Raw genomic sequence first — 20,514 nt, forward strand, 5'->3', positions numbered from 1 at the left:
CATTTAACTTGACACCGCAAATAAACTGTTTTACCAAAACAGCAAAGAGCTCGGTCGTCCTGTCATTAGACTTCCGGTGCAGGGAAGTACTTGTTCCACTCAGGTGGCTCCTACTAGTCGAAGTACTTGTTCCACTCAGGTGGCTCCTACTAGTCGAAGTACTTGTTCCACTCAGGTGGCTCCTACTAGTCGAAGTACTTGTTCCACTCAGGTGGCTCCTAATAGTTGAAGTACTTGTTCCACTCAGGTGGCTCCTAATAGTTGAAGTACTTGTTCCACTCAGGTGGCTCCTAATAGTTGAAGTACTTGTTCCACTCAGGTGGCTCCTAATAGTTGAAGTAAGTACTTGTTCCACTCAGGTGGCTCCTAATAGTCGAATTACTTGTTCCACTCAGGTGACTCCTACTAGTTGAAGTAAGTACTTGTTCCACTCAGGTGGCTCCTACTAGTCGAAGTACTTGTTCCACTCAGGTGGCTCCTACTAGTCGAAGTACTCGTTCCACTCAGGTGGCTCCTAATAGTTGAAGTACTTGTTCCACTCAGGTGGCTCCTAATAGTTGAAGTACTTGTTCCACTCAGGTGGCTCCTAATAGTTGAAGTACTTGTTCCACTCAGGTGGCTCCTAATAGTTGAAGTAAGTACTTGTTCCACTCAGGTGGCTCCTAATAGTCGAAGTACTTGTTCCACTCAGGTGACTCCTACTAGTTGAAGTACTTGTTCCACTCAGGTGGCTCCTAATAGTCGAAGTACTGGTTCCACTCAGGTGACTCCTACTAGTTGAAGTACTTGTTCCACTCAGGTGGCTCCTAATAGTCGAAGTGCTTGTTCCACTCAGGTGGCTCCTAATAGTCGAAGTACTTGTTCCACTCAGGTGGCTCCTAATAGTCGAAGTACTTGTTCCACTCAGGTGACTCCTACTAGTTGAAGTACTTGTTCCACTCAGGTGGCTCCTAATAGTCGAAGTACTTGTTCCACTCAGGTGACTCCTACTAGTTGAAGTACTTGTTCCACTCAGGTGGCTCCTAATAGTCGAAGTACTTGTTCCACTCAGGTGACTCCTACTAGTTGAAGTACTTGTTCCACTCAGGTGGCTCCTAATAGTCGAAGTGCTTGTTCCACTCAGGTGGCTCCTAATAGTCGAAGTACTTGTTCCACTCAGGTGGCTCCTACTAGTTGAAGTAAGTACTTGTTCCACTCAGGTGGCTCCTACTAGTCGAAGTACTTGTTCCACTCAGGTGGCTCCTACTAGTTGAAGTACTTGTTCCACTCAGGTGGCTCCTAATAGTCGAAGTACTTGTTCCACTCAGGTGGCTCCTAATACTTGAAGTACTCGTTCCACTCAGGTGGCTCCTAATAGTTGAAGTACTCGTTCCACTCAGGTGGCTCCTAATAGTTGAAGTACTTGTTCTACAGACATGAGCTTTACCTGTTAGGAGGTGTGCAAGCTTATTCAGGACATGGAGCACTGGTGTATTTTGTTTATGCCTGCAACCCGAATCTAAGAGAGGTGATATCGATCATACACGAATAACTCCCACCAATATTGTTTTTTTCCTTTTGCTTTTCTAACGAGATTTTTAATTGAACTTTGCATATATTTCACACATGCACACAAACAAACAAATAATGACAATAAACTAAACAATTAACATATTTAACAAAGTAATAGAACAAAAACACGTCGGACAAAAGAAAATAAAAGTAGAAGCGCTCAACAACAAAACAGCAATTTCAAAATCACTTTGCACCCGTTTCTTTTAATTGCCCTGAGCACGTGCCGCCGCGTCCCGTGCCTCGTTCTCTCGTCATTAACCAATACCGGTCTTTACTTTCCGTGAATTCACGCCGCCGTCGTCAGGAGTTTTATTTTGGGGAAAAATAAACCGGAAGTTATGCTTGTTTCCTATATTGGCTTGACGTTGACTTCGAAATGCATGCTGGGATCGCACAACTTTCAAAACATCTGACGCGAACTTAAAGATTAATGTTGTTTTCTGTCGTCAGACTGGAACGCGACGCTTGTCCCTGACGTCATCTCGCCCCTCCACAGCGCGCGGGTGAGTCGGCGGAGCGAGGGCACGTGTTTAACAAAGGGACGCCGCCAAAACAAGGCGGCCGGCGCCGCTGCCTAGACGCGCCGCCGCCTTTTATTCTGGCGTCTTTCTCGGAGGTCGGCACTTTTATTTCCCCTGTGCAGATTTTATTTCTTCTTTCAGGTTGGCGGGAGAGCCGCGCAACATGGAGGTGCCGCTGGGCAGTCTGTCTCTGCCCCCGTCCGTCAAAGTCAAACTGCTGAACACCGGTTTCCAGTCCACCGCCGACCTCCTGGACCTGAAACCGCTGCAGCTGAGCAAAGGTAACCAGCAGCCGGGGCCGGGGCAGCCGGGGCCAGCCAGCCGGGGCCGGGGCCAGCCAGCCGGGGCCGGGGCAGCCGGGGCCAGCCAGCCGGGGCCGGGGCAGCCAGCGCTGGGCCTCACAAACCATGAGGATGTCCAACCCGCTAAAACCACAATGCCCCCCACAGCTGCTATAGAGTTACATGTCCATCCACATCCATCCATCCATATCCATATCCATCTCCATCCATCCATCCATCACCCAAACCGCTTATCCTGCTGTCAGGGATGCGGGAGCCTATCCCAGCAGTCACTGGGCGGCAGGCAGGGAGACACCCTGGACAGGTCGCCAGACCATCACTCTCTCACACACACACACACACACACACACACACACACACACACACACACCTAGGGACAGTTTAGTACAGCCGGTTCACCTGACCTACATGTGTTTGGACTGTGGGAGGAAACCCACACAGACACGGGGAGAACATGCAGACTCCACACAGAGGACGACCCCCAAGGTTGAACAACCCCGGGGCTCGAACCCACAGCCTTCTTGCTGTGAGGCGACCATGCTAACCACTGCGCCACCGTGCCTCAGATCTATTCTGTATGTCAGTATTCAGTAGCTCTCCCAGATCTTAAACGTCCTCCCCAGATTTGAGGGTTTTGGTTGGTGTTCAGTATTATTCATGTTGACAGTCAGCCCACAGGAGATATGTGGTGTTGCTCTAGAGATCAGCGTTCTTCACGGTAAGAAACTTTGCAGTACTGGAGATGACTTAAGGTCCGACACCATGCAAACATGTGATGTGAACGTACAGTGTATTGACACTGCCCAACAATATATTTCCATCATTTTCCTAACTTTTCCACAGTGTCTAAGTTTTAGGATTCAGTTTTCCAAATTCTTTTTCTGTACATGTGCAGAGGCTGCAACTTTGTACAGGAGCCCTGACATCCACTTTGTGAGGTCCCAGACGTGTCCCATAACACATCAAGTTGAATAACACACAAACAGCAGCTGACTAGAATTTTAAAATTAAATATGACTCGATGAAAGCAGCCATTTTATTTTTTCGCAAATTCCTTCACGATAGAAAACCCCTTATCGCCAGACCCTGGCTGTTTGGTGCTGGTACCAAGATGTAGGCTGAGTGTCTCTACCGCTCCTCCGGGAGGGACTGTATGACTATGAGCATGATGAATACCATTTGGGCTGCACAGTGGCGCAGTGGTTACCGCTGTCGCCTCACAGCAAGAAGGTGCTGGGTTCGAACCCCGGGGTTGTCCAACCTCGGGGTCGTCCTCTGTGTGGAGTTTGCATGTTCTACCCGTGTCTGTGGTGGGTTTCTCCGGGTGCTTCGGTTTCCCCCCAATTCAAGACATGCATGTTAGGGTTAATACTGCTGTCTGTGTCCCTGAACGAGGCATGGCGAGACCAACTGCAGCCGGTCCCCGGGTGCTGCACGGCGGCGGCCCCCTGCTCCCAGCCACACAGCTAGCACGGCTACATGCAGAGCATGTAGTACCTATAGCCCCCACGGGGAGGCGCCCTGCTCCCGGCCACACAGCTAACACGGCTACATGCAGAGCATGTAGTACCTACAGCCCCACGGGGAGGCGCCCTGCTCCCGGCCACACAGCTAGCACGGCTACATGCAGAGCATGTAGTACCTACAGCCCCACGGGGAGGCGCCCTGCTCCCGGCCACACAGCTAGCACGGCTACATGCAGAGCATGGAGTACCTACAGCCCCACGGGGAGGCGCCCTGCTCCCGGCCACACAGCTAGCACGGCTACATGCACAGCATGTAGTACCTACAACCCCCACGGGGAGGCCCCCTGCTCCCAGCCACACAGCTAGCACGGCTACATGCAGAGCATGTAGTACCTACAGCCCTACGGGGAGGCGCCCTGCTCCCGGCCACACAGCTAGCACGGCTACATGCAGAGCATGTAGTACCTACAACCCCCATGGGGAGGCCCCCTGCTCCCAGCCACACAGCTAGCATGGCTACATGCAGAGCATGTAGTACCTATAGCCCCACGGGGAGCAATAAATTACAGCAGAACCCAAAAGACAAATCAAATTAAGATGTGATGTGTGTTGTGATCTGTCGTGTGTAGTGATGTGTGTAGTGATGTGTGTTGTGTGTGGTGATGTGTGTCGTGTGTAGTGATGTGTGTCGTGTGTAGTGATGTGTGTTGTGTGTAGTGATGTGTGTTGTGTGTAGTGATGTGTGTCATGTGCTGTCAGACTTCATAAGTAGATGATGTCATTAAAATAGTCTCCTGCTTTTTCAAATGTAGAGTCTGGGATCTCTCAGGAGGAGGCGCTAGAAGTTCTACAGGCTGTGAGGAGAAGGGCTGAGGAGTGCGGAGATGCAGGAGAAGGTCAGATAACAGCCTTAGAGCTCCTAGAGAAGGAGCAGGGCAGTATTGTGACTTTCTGCTCCCGGCTGGACTCTGCCCTGGGTGGAGGAATTCCCCTGGGAAAAACCACCGAGATCTGTGGACCTCCAGGAGTGGGCAAGACCCAGCTCTGGTGAGAGCGACGGTGGTTTTCTGTCTCTTCCTCTCTTGTTCTCTCTTACACTGGCTCTCCCCCTGTCTTCCCTCCTCAGTCTACAGCTGGCTATAGACGTCCAGATCCCGACGTGTTTTGGTGGGTTGGGAGGCCAGGTGGTGTTTTTGGATACAGAGGGAAGTTTCATAGTGCAGAGGTTGGTGGATCTGGCCCAGGCTGCTGTCCAACATTGCTCTCTGCTGGCCAAGGACAGAGAGCAGCACGATGCCTCGATCGACTTCACCGTGGAAACCACGCTGTCCAATCTCTTCCTGGTATGTTTGAGGGAATGGGGAAGGAGTGTGGACTTTAGAAGATTTAAGATTGAATTTTCTACTTTGTTAAAAAAAGAAAGCTGGGCTCTTTGGTAACAATTCTTCTTGGTTGCTGCATCTAGGTGCGTTGCCATGACTACGTGGAGCTGTTGGCTGAGGTCTACCTCCTGTCTGACTTTCTGTCTCAGCATCCTAAGGTCCGCCTCCTCGTGATTGACAGTATAGCCCTCCCATTTCGTCACGACTTTGATGACATGTCTCAGAGGACACGCCTCCTCAATGGCCTTGCCCAGCAGCTCATCCAGATAGCAACCAACCACAATCTGGCAGTGGTGCTGACCAATCAGATGACTACCAAGATAAGTAGTAGCCAATCAAAGCTTGTCCCTGCCCTCGGGGAGAGCTGGGGTCACGCAGCAACACAGAGGCTCCTACTGCACTGGGCCGGGACACAGAGACTAGCGTCCCTGTACAAGTCCCCGAGTCAAGTCGACAGCACAGTCCCCTACACCATAACTTGCCAAGGGTTCAGAGACACTGAGCACTCACAGCAACCAGAGACATCGTCAACCAGCAGCTCCAGCAACCAATCAGGAAGCTCAGCCAGTCAGAGCAAGCGGCCCAGAGTGCAGTAGACACCCAGTAATCAGAGCCGCTGAAACATCGTCGCCGCCACTGAGTAAGGCCTCTTCAGCAAAGGCCTCTTCAGCAAAGGGAAGCATCAGGCCTTTTTCATCGTCAAAATAACAAATGTCTCTTTCTGTTGTGCGATTAGCCTCTCCAAATGCCAGATACACATCTTTCATTTTAAATTTGTGCTGATGGTGGAAAAGGATTTTTAAAAGTTAGCGAGTGAACTTTATTTTAATTACACTAAAGAGCCCAGAGATTTATTTTGTGCAGGGGATTCAAGTGTTCGACAACACAATGGGTGGGTTATTGTTCATTGTTAATGGTTGTTTTTCTTTGTCGTCGGGCATTGTGTTATGGTTAGTTCCCGTGTTATTGTTGGTTCCTGAGTTGTTCCGTTATGAATTATGATGATGCAAACCTCACATGCTGTTCATTTTGTTGTTTGGTCTGATTCAAAGTTGATGTTTTGAAAGCTGATACCTGATATTAAAGAAAATATGTTGTGTTAATAAAGATAGGCTATATTATGTGATAGGCTGTAGATGTTTGGTCAACCTCAACATTACTGGTTTTGAACAGCAGATGGCGGCATTACAGTGAAACGATGCAGGGCTGGCCTTTCCCATCATTATGGGTCTATTGTTTTGGTGTTTATTTGATGGGAAGGTTGAAAGGTGCTGCTGTGTAAATATGACACACATTATACCAAAGAATCAGCTCTTCTGAGAGTCCTGTCTCAATAAAGACATGTCCCATAATCAAAGTGTGGCCATGGTCGCCAGGCTGTGTCCGCAGTAATCCGGGGAGCTCCAGGGAAAGTCAGCTCGGTTGTCTCAACTGTAGTCTTGAAAGAACTTTTTCTCCCCTCAAAAGAAGATTATTCTGTTTAGTAAAGTTGCAGCTGGCTCAGGCATCGTCGTCTGAAAAGGTCAGAATGATCAGATGTACGCCGGTCTGCCAAAACATTACAACCCCTGACAGGTACGTGGATAACAATGATTATCTCGTTACCGTGACGCCTGTCAAGGGGTGGGACACATCAGGCAGCAAGAGAACAGGCAGTTCTTGGAGTTGATGTGTTGGAAGCAGGAAAAATGTGGAAGCGTAAGGATCTGAGCGACTTGGACAAGGGCCGAGTTGTGATGGCTAGACGACTGGTCAGAGCATCTCCACAACGGCGGGTCTTGTGGGGTGTCCCCGGTATGCAGTGGTCAGGACCTACCAAAAGTGGTCCAAGGAAGGACAACCGGTGAACCGGCGACAGGGTCGTGGATGCCCAAGGCTCGTTGATGTGTGTGGGGAGTGAAGGCTAGCCCGTCTGGTCTGATCCCACCGAGGAGCTCCTGCAGCTCATGCTGCTGAAAAAGCTAATGCTGGCTATGATGGACAGGTGTCAGGACACACAGTGCACCCCACCCTGCGGTGTACGGGGCTGTGTAGCTGCAGACCGGTCAGAGTGCCCATGATGACCCCTGTCCACCACCGAAACACCTGCACACGAGTATCAGGACTGGACCACGGAGCAGTGGAAGAAGGTGGCCTGGTCTGATGAGGCATGTTATCATGTGGACCACCCCCCGGGGGGGTGTGCATCGTTTACCTGGGGAAGAGGTGGCACCAGGATGCACTCTGGGAAGAAAGCAAGCCGGGGGAGGCGGTGTGATGCTCTGGACAATGTTCTGCTGGGAAACCTTGGGTCCTGGTATTCATGCGACTGTTACTTTGACAGGTACCTTCAGAGGTCTTGTGGAGTCCATGCCTCGACGGGTCAGAGCTGTTTTGGTGGCACAAGAGGGACCTACACAATATTAGGCAGGTGGTTTTAATGTGTTGGCTGATCGGTGTATTCTCATCAGGGGGAAAACGTTAAAAGATGGTGTGTTGGTCTGTCTCCGCCTGTGTCTTCCTGTTTGCCCGTCTGTCTGTTTTTCACGGTGTTCTGTGTTAGTATGTGAAGGTGTCCGGACTCACTGCGTTGTGATAATAACATGTCCCAACAGAATGAGGCCAGCAGCAGCGTGTTCATTAATAGATTAGTGGGATGGAGATTAAACTGGGTCTACCGTTTTCAACTTCTCTGATATATGTGTCTGAGACTCATTCTGTACTTCTAATTGTTCAGATAGGAAGAGTTCAGAGTGAAAGTACAGCTGAGGGTATTCAGAACTTTTGGGTTACAAAGCAAACTGGATCACAAGCCAGCGTATGGCGAGTGCTGATATCAAAACATGTACCAGTATATTTTCATGGGCGAGAAGAACAGGCTTTAGTGAGGGAGCAACAAATTACAGAAAAGACATTTTTTACACCAGTTTGGCGTTTGAGCTGAAGCCGTGGGTCCCCGGTTAAGCTGGAGTTGTGGGTCGCTGTGTGTCTGTATTGACTGGTTTTATACATGGCAGCCTGGGTGTTGAACAATGGGTTCAAATGGTGATTATGTATCTTGGTTGTCTGCAGTTCATTAGTCTGGGCTGTTTTGGATAATCTCTGCCCCACTCAGCCCCTAAATCCAGACCTATTTAAAGACCAGCAGTTACTCAAAGCCTGGATCAGGACCTAAAGCTGGCCAGCAGTTTAAAATAGGTTTTCATATTTGCTCATCAGTGTCAAGTTGTTTGATGTGAAGAAAGTCCTGACGGGCCACAGAAATCAGGCTATGCTGGGAGGAGGTGCTTTCAGAAAACAGGAAGGCCTAAAAAAAAGTCCTTTCTCAGAGCCAAGGGCGTAGGAGAGAGTTTTATATGGGGGGTGGGGGTGGGGGATAAAACCCTGTAGGGGGGTCCAGGGGCATGCTCCCGCGGAAAATCTTTTAAAAAACGGTTTTAAACTGCCATTTTACAACAGTTTTCAGCAAAGAAAAACGTGTTTCATGGCCATATGAAAAGGCCTCCCTGGAAGATTATTATGATTGTTTTTAATTTCGGCAGCTAAATGAACCATTTTGAAGCTACTGGAGACAAAAACGTAAAGCCTAGACTTCTGCACATCACTGACTTTTACATATTGTGGGATGGGAATGACCTGAATGCTGGCACATACAGGGAGTATATGTCCAATATTATATATATATATCTAGTAGTGGATGTTCTTGTTTATTGGGGGGGGGACTTTTTCACCTCCCACCCACACTTGTCCCCCCCCCGGTTCTGACGCCCTTGCTCAGAGCTATCTATTGATTTTCTCCACTGCTTTTAAACCTGTTACATTACCCCTAAAGTCTGCAGGGGACAATAGACATCCTTTCTGCTTCGTACCCTCCTCCGTTCTCCTCTTTGAGGAGGACAGGTCATCAATTAAAGTAATTTACATGTGAGGTAAAAAGTTTAGGTAAGTTGACTCATCAGGATGTGTCAGCAGATGAATTAATCAATTGATTGCGCAACTGAATTAGCAGAAAATTATTAACAGACTGGGGATTTCCTAATGGCTTGACATTTACCTCTCGAAAATATGTTTAACGCTATGTTCAGAACCAATACCCACAGATTTGCAAACAAAACGTCAGTCTACAAAAGGGTCAAAGGTGCTCTACTGTATACCTATGGCTTCCAATGGCTGATCTTCCAATCTGAATTTAGTGCATGGCACCCATGGGACAGAACCATTTCTTATTTTTTTTGTAAACGGTGAAGAGCAACTCGTGAGTTCTGTGTATGGCGGCATCCTCTCCTGATGAGATGTCACACTACGCAACAACATCTCGCTCTCAGAAGACCAACCAGAAGATGCTTTGCCACTCTCATGCACACCAGGTGCTCTAATTTATCAACAATGTGTACACATATTAGTAATCCACATGTATGATACTAGGCAGGGAAGGGGCTATATGATAATGTTTTTCCTCATTCATGTCTAGGGGCCAAGGATGGGGGGGGGGTCTCATATTGTTGTATATTGTACTGATTGTAAAGCCCTTCAGGAGTACTTTGTGATTTTGGGTAATACAAATAAGCTTGACTTGACTTCAAGGACGTCGGAACCGGGGGGGGGCGGAGGGGACATGTTCCCCTCAATGTGGGGGGGGGGGCAAGAAAAAGTCCCTCCAATAAACAAGAATATCCACTACTAGAATTACGCATACATATATGTATATAATACTGGACATATACTCCCTGTATGTGCCAGCATTCATGTCATTCCCATCCCACAATATGTAAAAGTATTACTAAGTATCAACCCCCCCCCGTGTCTTTGGTACTGGTGGCGGCCCCATGACACGTGGCGGCGGTGACGTGGCGGTGACGCTCACAACTTTTCAAGGCAGCGAGGACGAAGCCTGCTCTGTTCACCATCAGTCACAGGTTCGTAAACTCCCTCACAAACAAAGTGTACTGACCCATTTTACAAGATAAACACGTGGTTATGAGGACACCTGAGCTTGAAACACGTGTATTTAATTGAGTAAATGTATGTTTGCTAACTGTTGTCAATGCTAGTCAATGAGCGGGAAGGCTAACTAGCCAGCAGAGGCGCTGTGGAGTCACACAGCACATAACTCTAGAGGTTATAGCGTTAATACACAACTGCTCACATCAACCTTACTGTAAATACTGTGTTTTATATAGCATGTACACTTATTTCACAGTACTGTGTTTTATATAGTATTTACACTCATTTCACAGTACTGTGTTTTATATAGCATGTACACTCATTTCGCAGTACTGTGTTTTATATAGCATGTACACTCATTTCACAGTACTGTGTTTTATATAGCATGTACACTCATTTCGCAGTACTGTGTTTTATATAGCATCTACACTCATTTCACAGTACTGTGTTTTATATAGTATTTACACTCATTTCACAGTACTGTGTTTTATACAGCATGTACACTCATTTGACAGTACTGTGTTTTATATAGTATTTACACTCATTTCACAGTACTGTGTTTTATATAGCATGTACACTTATTTCACAGTACTGTGTTTTATATAGTATTTACACTCATTTCACAGTACTGTGTCTTATATAGTATTTACACTCATTTCACAGTACTGTGTTTTATATAGTATGTACACTCATTTCACAGTACTGTGTTTTGGTAGTTTGGTAACTTCATAATGTGTTAACCAGCTACCATGACTTGCCTCAACGATGTACAGATGTCGAGGCTTTATGATTTTGTCTCCAATAGCTTAAAATGGTTAATTTAGCTGCCGAAATTAAAAAATAATCATCATCATCATCATCATCCGGGGATGGGGAGGCCTTATCATATGGCCATGCAACATGTTTTTCTTTGCTGAAAACTGCTGTAAAATGGCAATTTAAAACCGTTTTTTTTTAATTCAGCGGGAGCATGCCCCCGGACCCCCCTACAGGGTTTTGTCCCCCCAATATAAAACTCTCTCCTACGCCCCTGCTTGACTATCCATTTGTACTTTTACTTGAAAATGCTCAAATTTCAGCACAACTCTGAGTATGCGTTTATGACATGCCAGAGAACATGCAGACTCCTCACAGATGGGCTGCAACTGAAGCCAGGGCCTTCTTGCTAAAAGGTGACCGTGCTGAACATGAACCCAGACAGCAAAACTGCTGTGGCCCGGACCCGTCCCACACCTGACACTTCATCCGGACCACATACCGCGTGGACTGATGGCACTTAGGTGGTCTGCTGCTGTTTGCCAGATCTGGGCCAGAACCAAGCCATAGCAATGCCGCATGTGCCAAATATTTGCCAAAGGTGGCCCATATTTGTTTTGTGATATTTGGGCCATATTCACCATTTACCACACGGGCCACTTCAGGGTCACATCCAGATCACATGTTGCCCAGAGCACCGCATCTTTGCCAAAAAAGGCCCACATGTGATTTGGCATATTTGGGCCATATTTGCTGTTATACATGTGGGCCACTTCAGGCTCACATCCATTTTGTCAGGGCCAGAAGAAGACCATCAGTGCCGCATCACTGCCTGAAGTGGCCCAGATCCAGATGCTGTCTGGGAAGCCACCGTACCATCCAGGTTTTATCAGTGGTACTGGGACATGGTAAAGAAACCTCTAGTGGTAAAACCGGCTCAGTGACTTACCGACAACAGTAGAGCTGAGTTCAGAGCAGGGGCCGGCAACCTATGGCATCCGTGCCCACGGTGGCCCGATGGGCCATTGACACGGGCATGCGGGGCAATTCAATAAAAAAACAGTTTTTAATATACTGTAGTGACCGGGCAAGACGGTCGCTGGACTGATGACGGCTATGCGCTGGGGAAGCGCAAGGGATTATGGGACTGTTCCGTTCATGTTCGGGTCATGGTTTTGTTGCTGTGTTTATTGTTGTGTTGTTGTTTGGAAGTTTGACTGGGACTGGGTAGACGGCAGGTTTTCGGGAGTGACTGGCTGCAGTAAAAGTACACAGTGTGTGGAGAGGATTGTGTTTCCCTGTGGAGATGAGCATCTGTGTTACTGCTGTCTTCTTAACGCCCATGGAAGGTTGGACCATTCAAGACTAGGTTAAAGGTCAGAAAAGGTCTCTTCTCCTCTCCTCTCCTCTTCTCTTATCGGTCTCTTCTCTTCTCTTATCGGTCTTTTCTCTTCTCTTATCGGTCTCTTCTCTTATCGGTCTCTTCTCTTCTCTTATCGGTCTCTTCTCTTATCGGTTTCTTCCCTTCTCTTCTCTTATCGGTCTCTTCTCTTCTCTTATCAGTCCCTTCTCTTCTCTTATCGGTCTCTACTCTTCTCTTATCGGTCTCTTCTCTTATCGGTCTCTTATCGGTCTCTTCTCTTATCGGTCTCTTCCCGCCTCTTCTCTTCTCTTCTCTTATCGGTCTCTTCTCTCCTCTTATCGGTCTCTTCTCTTCTCGGTCTCTTCTCTTATCGGTCTCTTCTCTTCTCTTATCAGTCTCTTCTCTTCTCTTATTGGTCTCTTCTCTTATCGGTCTCTTCTCTTCTTGGTCTCTTCTCTTATCGGTCTCTTCTCTTCTCTTATCGGTCTCTTCTCTTATCGGTCTCCTCTTCTCTTATCGGTCTCTTTTCTTCTCTTCTCTTCTCTTCTTGGTCTCTTCTCTTATCGGTCTCTTCCCTTCTCTTCTCTTATTAGTCTCTTCTCTTCTCTTATCGGTCTCTTCTCTTCTCTTATCGGTCTCTTCTCTTCTCTTATCGGTCTCTACTCTTCTCTTATCGGGCTCTTCTCTTCTCTTATCGGTCTCTTCTCTTCTCTTATCGGTCTCTTCTCTTCTCTTATCGGTCTCTTCTCTTATCAGTCTCTTCTCTTCTCTTATCGGTCTCTTCTCTTCTCTTATCGGTCTCTTCTCTTCTCTTATCGGTCTCTTCTCTTCTCTTATCGGTCTCTTCCCTTCTCTTCTCTTATTGGTCTCTTCTCTTGTCTTATCGGTCTCTTCTCTTATCGGTCTCTACTCTTCTGTCTCTTCTCTTCCCTTCTCTCCTCTCTCTACCTGCCTGTCTCCCTCTTCCTCCCTCTCATCCCGTGGCAGGAATGTAAATGGAGCAGAAGTCAGGAGGAGGGACTCCTCTCTCTCACACACAGACACACCCACCAAGAGGGGGAATATTTAATCTACATCAGCTCCATTTAGCAGAGGACTGGAAGGGAATAAAATATGAGAGAGACCGACAGAAAGAGAGCAAAAGAAATGGGGGTGGGGGGGGTGTTTGACAGTGATTAGAAGAGCCCCAGCGGGGCGGAGGAGGGAGGATTGATTTAACCTGATGGAGATGGAGGATATAACGGTGAAAGCCGCGGCAGCAAATGAGCAGCCTGGAAATCGTGTTAATGAACTTGCAGCAGCGGCTGACTCTGTACAGCGTGTCCAGAGGAGGCGCCAGCTTCACCTGCGAGCTGCCGTTGCTGGGTTTAGTGGCTGAAGTGCACTGATGGAGGCTTTGTTTGACTCTACTGAATGGCGTTTGAACGGACACCTGAAAACGGAAACCCGCTTCGGTAGGACACACTTCGGTGTAAAGTAGTTTGACTTATAATGTGTTTTTGGGGTGACTGCATAGAGGGGTTTTTGCACTGATGTTGGAGGGAAACTTCTCACCCCTCCAGAGGAAGAAAGAAATAGACTTCCTTTCAGAGCTCTGAGAGATGAGAACTTTTCACACTTTATCTGTTCTGTGGCGTAACTTAGCATGCTGGATGGGATGAAAAACGGATATTTGCAGGTTGTTAAAGTGTATCAATCTATTGGTTATTGTTAGACGCTGTTCAATTAATCAGTCAATGCAGAGGAGAGAGGAAGATGGCAGGCTGAGGAAAAGGCAAGCCAGGACATCACTAGATACAAGATAGTACTACATGAGACAGTACTACATAATACAAATATAATGATACTACACACTACTATATGATATAAAGAAAACTAATGATGCTACATTTTATAGCATGATACAACATGATGAAGAGGAATATAATGACATGATAGAACGTGATAAAGAGGAGTATAATGACATGATAGAACATGATGAAGAGGAGTATAATGACATGATAGAACATGATGAAGAGGAGTATAATGACATGATAGAACATGATAAAGAGGAATATAATGACATGATAGAACACGATGAAGAGGAATATATTGACATGATAGAACATGATGAAGAGGAGTATAATGATATGATAGAACATGATGAGGAGGAATATAATGACATGATAGAACATGATGAAGAGGAGTATAATGACATGATAGAACATGATAAAGAGGAATATAATGACATGATACAACATGATAAAGAGGAATATAATGACATGATAGAGCATGATGAAGAGGAATATAATGACATGATAGAACATGATGAAGAGGAATATAATGACATGATAGAACATGATAAAAAGGAATATAATTACATGATAGAACATGATAAAGAGGAATATAATGACATGATAGAACATGATGAGGAGGAATATAGTGACATGATAGAACATGATAAAGAGGAGTATAATGACATGATAGAACATGATGAAGAGGAGTATAATGACATGATAAAGAGGAGTATAATGACATGATAGAACATGATGAAGAGGAATATAATGACATGGTAGAACATCATGAAGAGGAATATAATGACATGATAGAGCATGATGAAGAGGAATATAATGACATGATAGAACATGATGAAGAGGAATATAATGACATGATAGAACATGATAAAAAGGAATATAATGACATGATAGAACATGATAAAGAGGAATATAATGACATGATAGAACATGATGAAGAGGAGTATAATGACATGATAAAAAGGAGTATAATGACATGATAGAACATGATGAAGAGGAATATAATGACATGGTAGAACATCATGAAGAGGAATATAATGACATGACAAAACATGATGAAGAGGAGTATAATGACATGATAAAGAGGAGTATAATGACATGATAGAACATGATAAAGAGGAATATAATGACATGATAGAAAATGATAAAGAGGAATATAATGACATGACAAAACATGATAAAGAGGAATATAATGACATGATAGAACATGATAAAGAGGAGTATAATGACATGATGGAACATGATAAAGAGGAGTATAATGACATGATAGAACATGATAAAGAGGAATATAATGACATGACAAAACATGATAAAGAGGAATATAATGACATGATAGAACATGATAAAGAGGAGTATAATGACATGATAAAGAGGAGTATAATGACATGATAGAACATGATAAAGAGGAATATAATGACATGATAGAACATGATAAAGAGGAATATAATGACATGACAAAACATGATAAAGAGGAATATAATGACATGATAGAACATGATAAAGAGGAGTATAATGACATGATAGAACATGATAAAGAGGAGTATAATGACATGATAGAACATGATAAAGAGGAATATAATGACATGACAAAACATGATAAAGAGGAATATAATGACATGATAGAACATGATAAAGAGGAGTATAATGACATGATAAAGAGGAGTATAATGACATGATAGAACATGATAAAGAGGAATATAATGACATGATAGAACATGATAAAGAGGAATATAATGACATGACAAAACATGATAAAGAGGAATATAATGACATGATAGAACATGATGAAGAGGAGTATAATGACATGATAAAGAGGAGTATAATGACATGATAGAACATGATAAAGAGGAATATAATGACATGATAGAAAATGATAAAGAGGAATATAATGACATGACAAAACATGATAAAGAGGAATATAATGACATGATAGAACATGATAAAGAGGAATATAATGACAGGATAGAACATGATAAAGAGGAATATAATGACATGATACAACATGATGAAGAGGAATGTAATGACATGATAGAACATGATGAAGAGGAATATAATGACATGATAGAACATGATAAAGAGGAATGTAATGACATGATAGAACATGATAAAGAGGAATATAATGACATGATAGAACATGATGAAGAGGAGTATAATGACATGATAGAACATGATGAAGAGGAGCATAATGATATGATAGAACATGATGAAGAGGACTATAATGACATGATAGAACATGATAAAGAGGAATATAATGACATGATAGAACATGATAAAGAGGAATATAATGACATGATAGAGCATGATGAAGAGGAATATAATGACATGATAGAACATGATGAAGAGGAGTATAATGACATGATAGAACATGATGAAGAGGAATATAATGACATGATAGAACATGATGAAGAGGTTTATAATGACATGATAGAACATGATGAAGAGGAATGTAATGACATGATAGAACATGATGAAGAGGACTATAATTACATGATAGAACATGATGAAGAGGAGTAAAATGATATGATAAAACATGATGAAGAGGATTATGACATGATAGAACATGATGAAGAGGAATGTAATGACATGATAGAACATGATGAAGAGGACTATAATGACATGATAGAACATGAAGAGGAATGTAATGACATGATAGAACATGATGAAGAGGACTATAATTACATGATAGAACATGATGAAGAGGAGTATAATGACATGATATAACATGATGAAGAGGAATATAATGACATGATAGAACATGATGAAGAGGTTTATAATGACATGATAGAACATGATGAAGAGGAATGTAATGACATGAGGGAACATGATGAAGAGGAGCATAATGACATGATAGAGCATGATGAAGAGGAGTAAAATGATATGATAAAACATGATGAAGAGGATTATAATGACATGATAGAACATGATGAAGAGGAATGTAATGACATGATAGAACATGATGAAGAGGACTATAATGACGTGATAGAAAATGATGAAGAGGAGTATAATGACATGATAGAACATGATGAAGAGGAATACTACAGGATAATGTCTGATTCTTTGCTCCATTCAAAGCCAAGCTGATGGCGGCTTGACTTGAAGACTTTGGTGTGGAAAAGGTTTCCTGATCCAAATAGACAGAAATAGCAAGGATAAAATAAGATATACAAATACCAGAATAACAATCCATCCATCAGCCATCCATCTACCCATCTATCAGCCATTCATCAGCCATCCATCTACCCATCCATCAGCCATCCATCTACCCATCCATCATCCATCCATCTACCCATCCATCAGCCATCTATCTACCCATCTATCAGCCATTCATCAGCCATCCATCTACCCATCTATCAGGTATTCATCAGCCATCCATCTACCCATCTATCAGGTATTCATCAGCCATCCATCTACCCATCCATCATCCATCCATCAGCCATCCATCTACCCATCTATCAGCCATTCATCAGCCCTCCATCTACTCATCTATCAGCCATCCATCTACCCACCCATCAGCCATTCATTAGCCATCCATCTACCCATCTATCAGCCATCCATCTACCCATCCATCAGCCATTCATTAGCCATCCATCTACCCATCTATCAGCAATCCATCAGCCATCCATCTACCCATCAATCATCCATCCATCAGCCATCCATCTACCCATCCATCAGCCATTCATCAGCCATCCATCAGAGCATGTTGAACCTAACAGCTCCCTTAGACTACATGTTGTACTCAGTACATCACAATTTTGATTCAAGCATTGCCACCTTTCCTGTCTGTCTCTCACCTCTGCTGTCTGTCTCTCACCTATCCTATCCTGTCTCTCTTCTCTTCTGTCTGTCTCTCACCTCGCCTGCCTGTCTCTCTCCTCTCCTGTCTGTCTCTCTTCTCCTCTGTCTGTCTCTCATCTCTCCTGTCTGTCTCTCTTCTCTCCTTTCTGTCTCTCATCTGTCTTATCTGTCTGTCTCTCATCTTTCTCAACTTTCTTGTCTGTCTCATATATCTTTCCGTGCTGATAGTGAAATATGGGCTTACCTACAGCATCTGCACTGGACCCAAAGAAGGCACTGGAGCGTTCTGTTCATATAATATTAATTTAATGGTGCAGGTGACTAATGTTTCACTGCATCTTTATCAGAGAGAGAAAAATGCAGTGCGCATCACAACATTAGTCTGTTGCACCATCAAATCAGTATTATACTAACATAATGCTCCAGTGTCCTCTCTGTATGTAGTCCCAGTGAAGTTGCCCAGACATTCTCATTTCCATACACAATAGTCCAATTCTGTAAGCACCCTTTCTGGAAATGTAGTTGGAGTTGGTCCTTTTGTTTTAGGAGACCTGTCAATCAAATTAGAAGCGATAGCAGGTTTCAGTCGTGTGTTTTGTGTTTTGGTTGCAGGGAAAGCCTTTGGTTTACGTTTGAATCAAGGATTGTACCCTTAACACAGTAAATATTTGATTTGATTTGCACACATAAAACAAAGCAGCAAAAACACCAGTGGCAGCTGGTCATACAAAAATTTCTTTTGGGGGGGGGCAGTTTACCTTGGCGCAGCACACCTGACAGGTGCTTTAATGTCCACACAGAGTTATTAAGAAGGACACTGTAGCCTATAGATTTTACCAGGGTGGGTGATTGACAGTCGAGACGAGGCGTGGTGGTGGGTGTGAACATGATTGACAGCCACGAGAATCGTCCAATGACATTAGATCAGAAAACATTAAAACAATACCAATTCACTGCCAATAAAAGTGGGCGTGTCTGGGGCAACACAGAACTGCGCCCCCTGGAAAACCTGAAGAAACCAATCAGACAGCAGCCTCAGGTCACCTGCTCGCCACAAGTTTGAGGGCTTAGGTATGGTTTGGCCGGCGCCCCTGACCCAGGAAGTATATGTATTCAGACAGGAAGTATATGTATTCAGACAGAAACCAACCTAATACCATTTGAACCAATATTTAACGCTGCTGACAGGCGCTCACACACTGACAACACTTTTATTTCATCATTATGTACATTATACAACTACATTATATTTAACATGTTTAAGTAGATTTTCATCTCTTGATATTTTTTTTTGGGGGGGGGGGGCACCCCAGTGCCTTGTACTGGCCAGCCGCCACTGAAAAACACAACAAAAGAAAATAAGCAAGATGTGCAGGTGAGATTTAAAAAGACCCCTAGGAGCTTATAGAAGGTTATAAGCAAATACAAAACATGTTATCCAAACAAAAGTAAACAAGCAAGCAAAATAAAAAAGGCAAACATAAATCAAGCAAAAACGTAAAATAATATAGCGAGAGTGTCTTTATGTATGCTCAATAATTCAAGTAAGAAAATCATAGAAAGTTGAATCAGTTCATCTGGACACAACGTTTATTGAGAGAAACATTTGCTCGTTTCAATGTTTCTCATTAACAAATGAAAAGCTTTGCCCAATTTTCCCTCGGGGATGAATAAAGTATTCTGATTCTGATTGATTTTTATAAACTATAACACAAATTTGTATATGTATTTATGGTGACACGGTTGCACAGCGGTTAGCAAGGTTGCCTCACATCAAGAAGGTCCTGGGTTCGAGCCCCGGGGTAGTCCAACCTTGGGGGTCGTCCCGGGTCATCTTCTGTGGGGGTTTGCATGTTCTCCCCGTGTCTGCGTGGGTTCCTCCGGTTGCTCCGGTTTCCCCCCACAGTCCAAAGACATGTAGGTCAGGTCACTTGGCTGTACTAAATTGTCCCCATGTGTGTGTGTGTGTGTGTGTGTGTGTGTGTTGGCATTGGCCCTGTGGTGGCTTGGCGGCCTGTCCAGGGTGTCTCCACGCCTGCCGCCCAGTGACTGCTGGGATAGGCTCCAGCATCCCTTGACCCCGCTTTGGAGAAGCGGCTTGGATAATGGATGGATGGATATGTATTTATGTTGAAAATGTATTAAATATTGTGGTTCTCTTCGGTCTGACTGAAGAGGTCACTTAACTGAGTGATGAAACGTATCTGTCAGTAAACATATCCAGATGAACTGATTCAACCTTCTTTGGTACAGAGAAAGTAGTATGTAAAAGAAATTAATTGGTATCATCAGCAAAAAGTACTGGGAATATGGAGGGTGATGCTGCGGCAATGTCACTGATATGAATAAGGAATAGGAGTGGTCCTAGAACAGATCCCTGTGGGACTCTCCATGTTACAGTGGCGTTATCAGATGTCCATCCATTAATATTAACAAAGTTTTGTCGATCATGAATATAATTGTAAAACCATTGATAAGTGATTCCATTAAACCCATATTGTATACATTTATGGAGTAAGATATCATCATTAACAGAGTCAAAAGCATTAGATAAGTCAAGGAATATTCCCCAAGAATATTCATTGTTATTTAAAGCAGTGTGATTTTTGTCAACCAGTTGAAGCACAGCCATTTCTGTAGACTAATTTTTCCTAAACCA

The 20,514-nt window shown here is 44.3% G+C and overlaps 1 protein-coding gene across 1 annotated transcript; it reads left to right on the forward strand.

Annotated features, from left to right (window-relative positions):
• The first annotated feature begins 1,925 nt into the window (after positions 1-1,925).
• On the forward strand, positions 1,926-6,565 carry rad51c (RAD51 paralog C). Its single transcript, XM_056274927.1, has 5 exons — positions 1,926-2,057; positions 2,217-2,356; positions 4,656-4,890; positions 4,970-5,186; positions 5,309-6,565. Exons 2-5 carry the CDS (start codon positions 2,239-2,241, stop codon positions 5,819-5,821), a joined length of 1,083 nt encoding a protein of 360 aa, XP_056130902.1. The 5' UTR covers positions 1,926-2,057; positions 2,217-2,238; the 3' UTR covers positions 5,822-6,565.
• Positions 6,566-20,514: the final 13,949 nt, after the last annotated feature.

Source organism: Lampris incognitus, chromosome 2 (genome assembly GCF_029633865.1).
Source record: "Lampris incognitus isolate fLamInc1 chromosome 2, fLamInc1.hap2, whole genome shotgun sequence".
Taxonomy (NCBI): domain Eukaryota; kingdom Metazoa; phylum Chordata; class Actinopteri; order Lampriformes; family Lampridae; genus Lampris; species Lampris incognitus.

Excerpts from the sequence above, each read along its gene's own strand:
- rad51c (XM_056274927.1), top strand. The coding sequence starts at position 2,239 with ATGGAGGTGCCGCTGGGCAGTCTGTCTCTGCCCCCGTCCGTCAAAGTC. Across the intron at positions 4,891-4,969 it reads GTGGGCAAGACCCAGCTCTG|TCTACAGCTGGCTATAGACG; the intron begins GTGAGAGCGACG and ends TTCCCTCCTCAG. Across the intron at positions 5,187-5,308 it reads CGCTGTCCAATCTCTTCCTG|GTGCGTTGCCATGACTACGT; the intron begins GTATGTTTGAGG and ends TGCTGCATCTAG.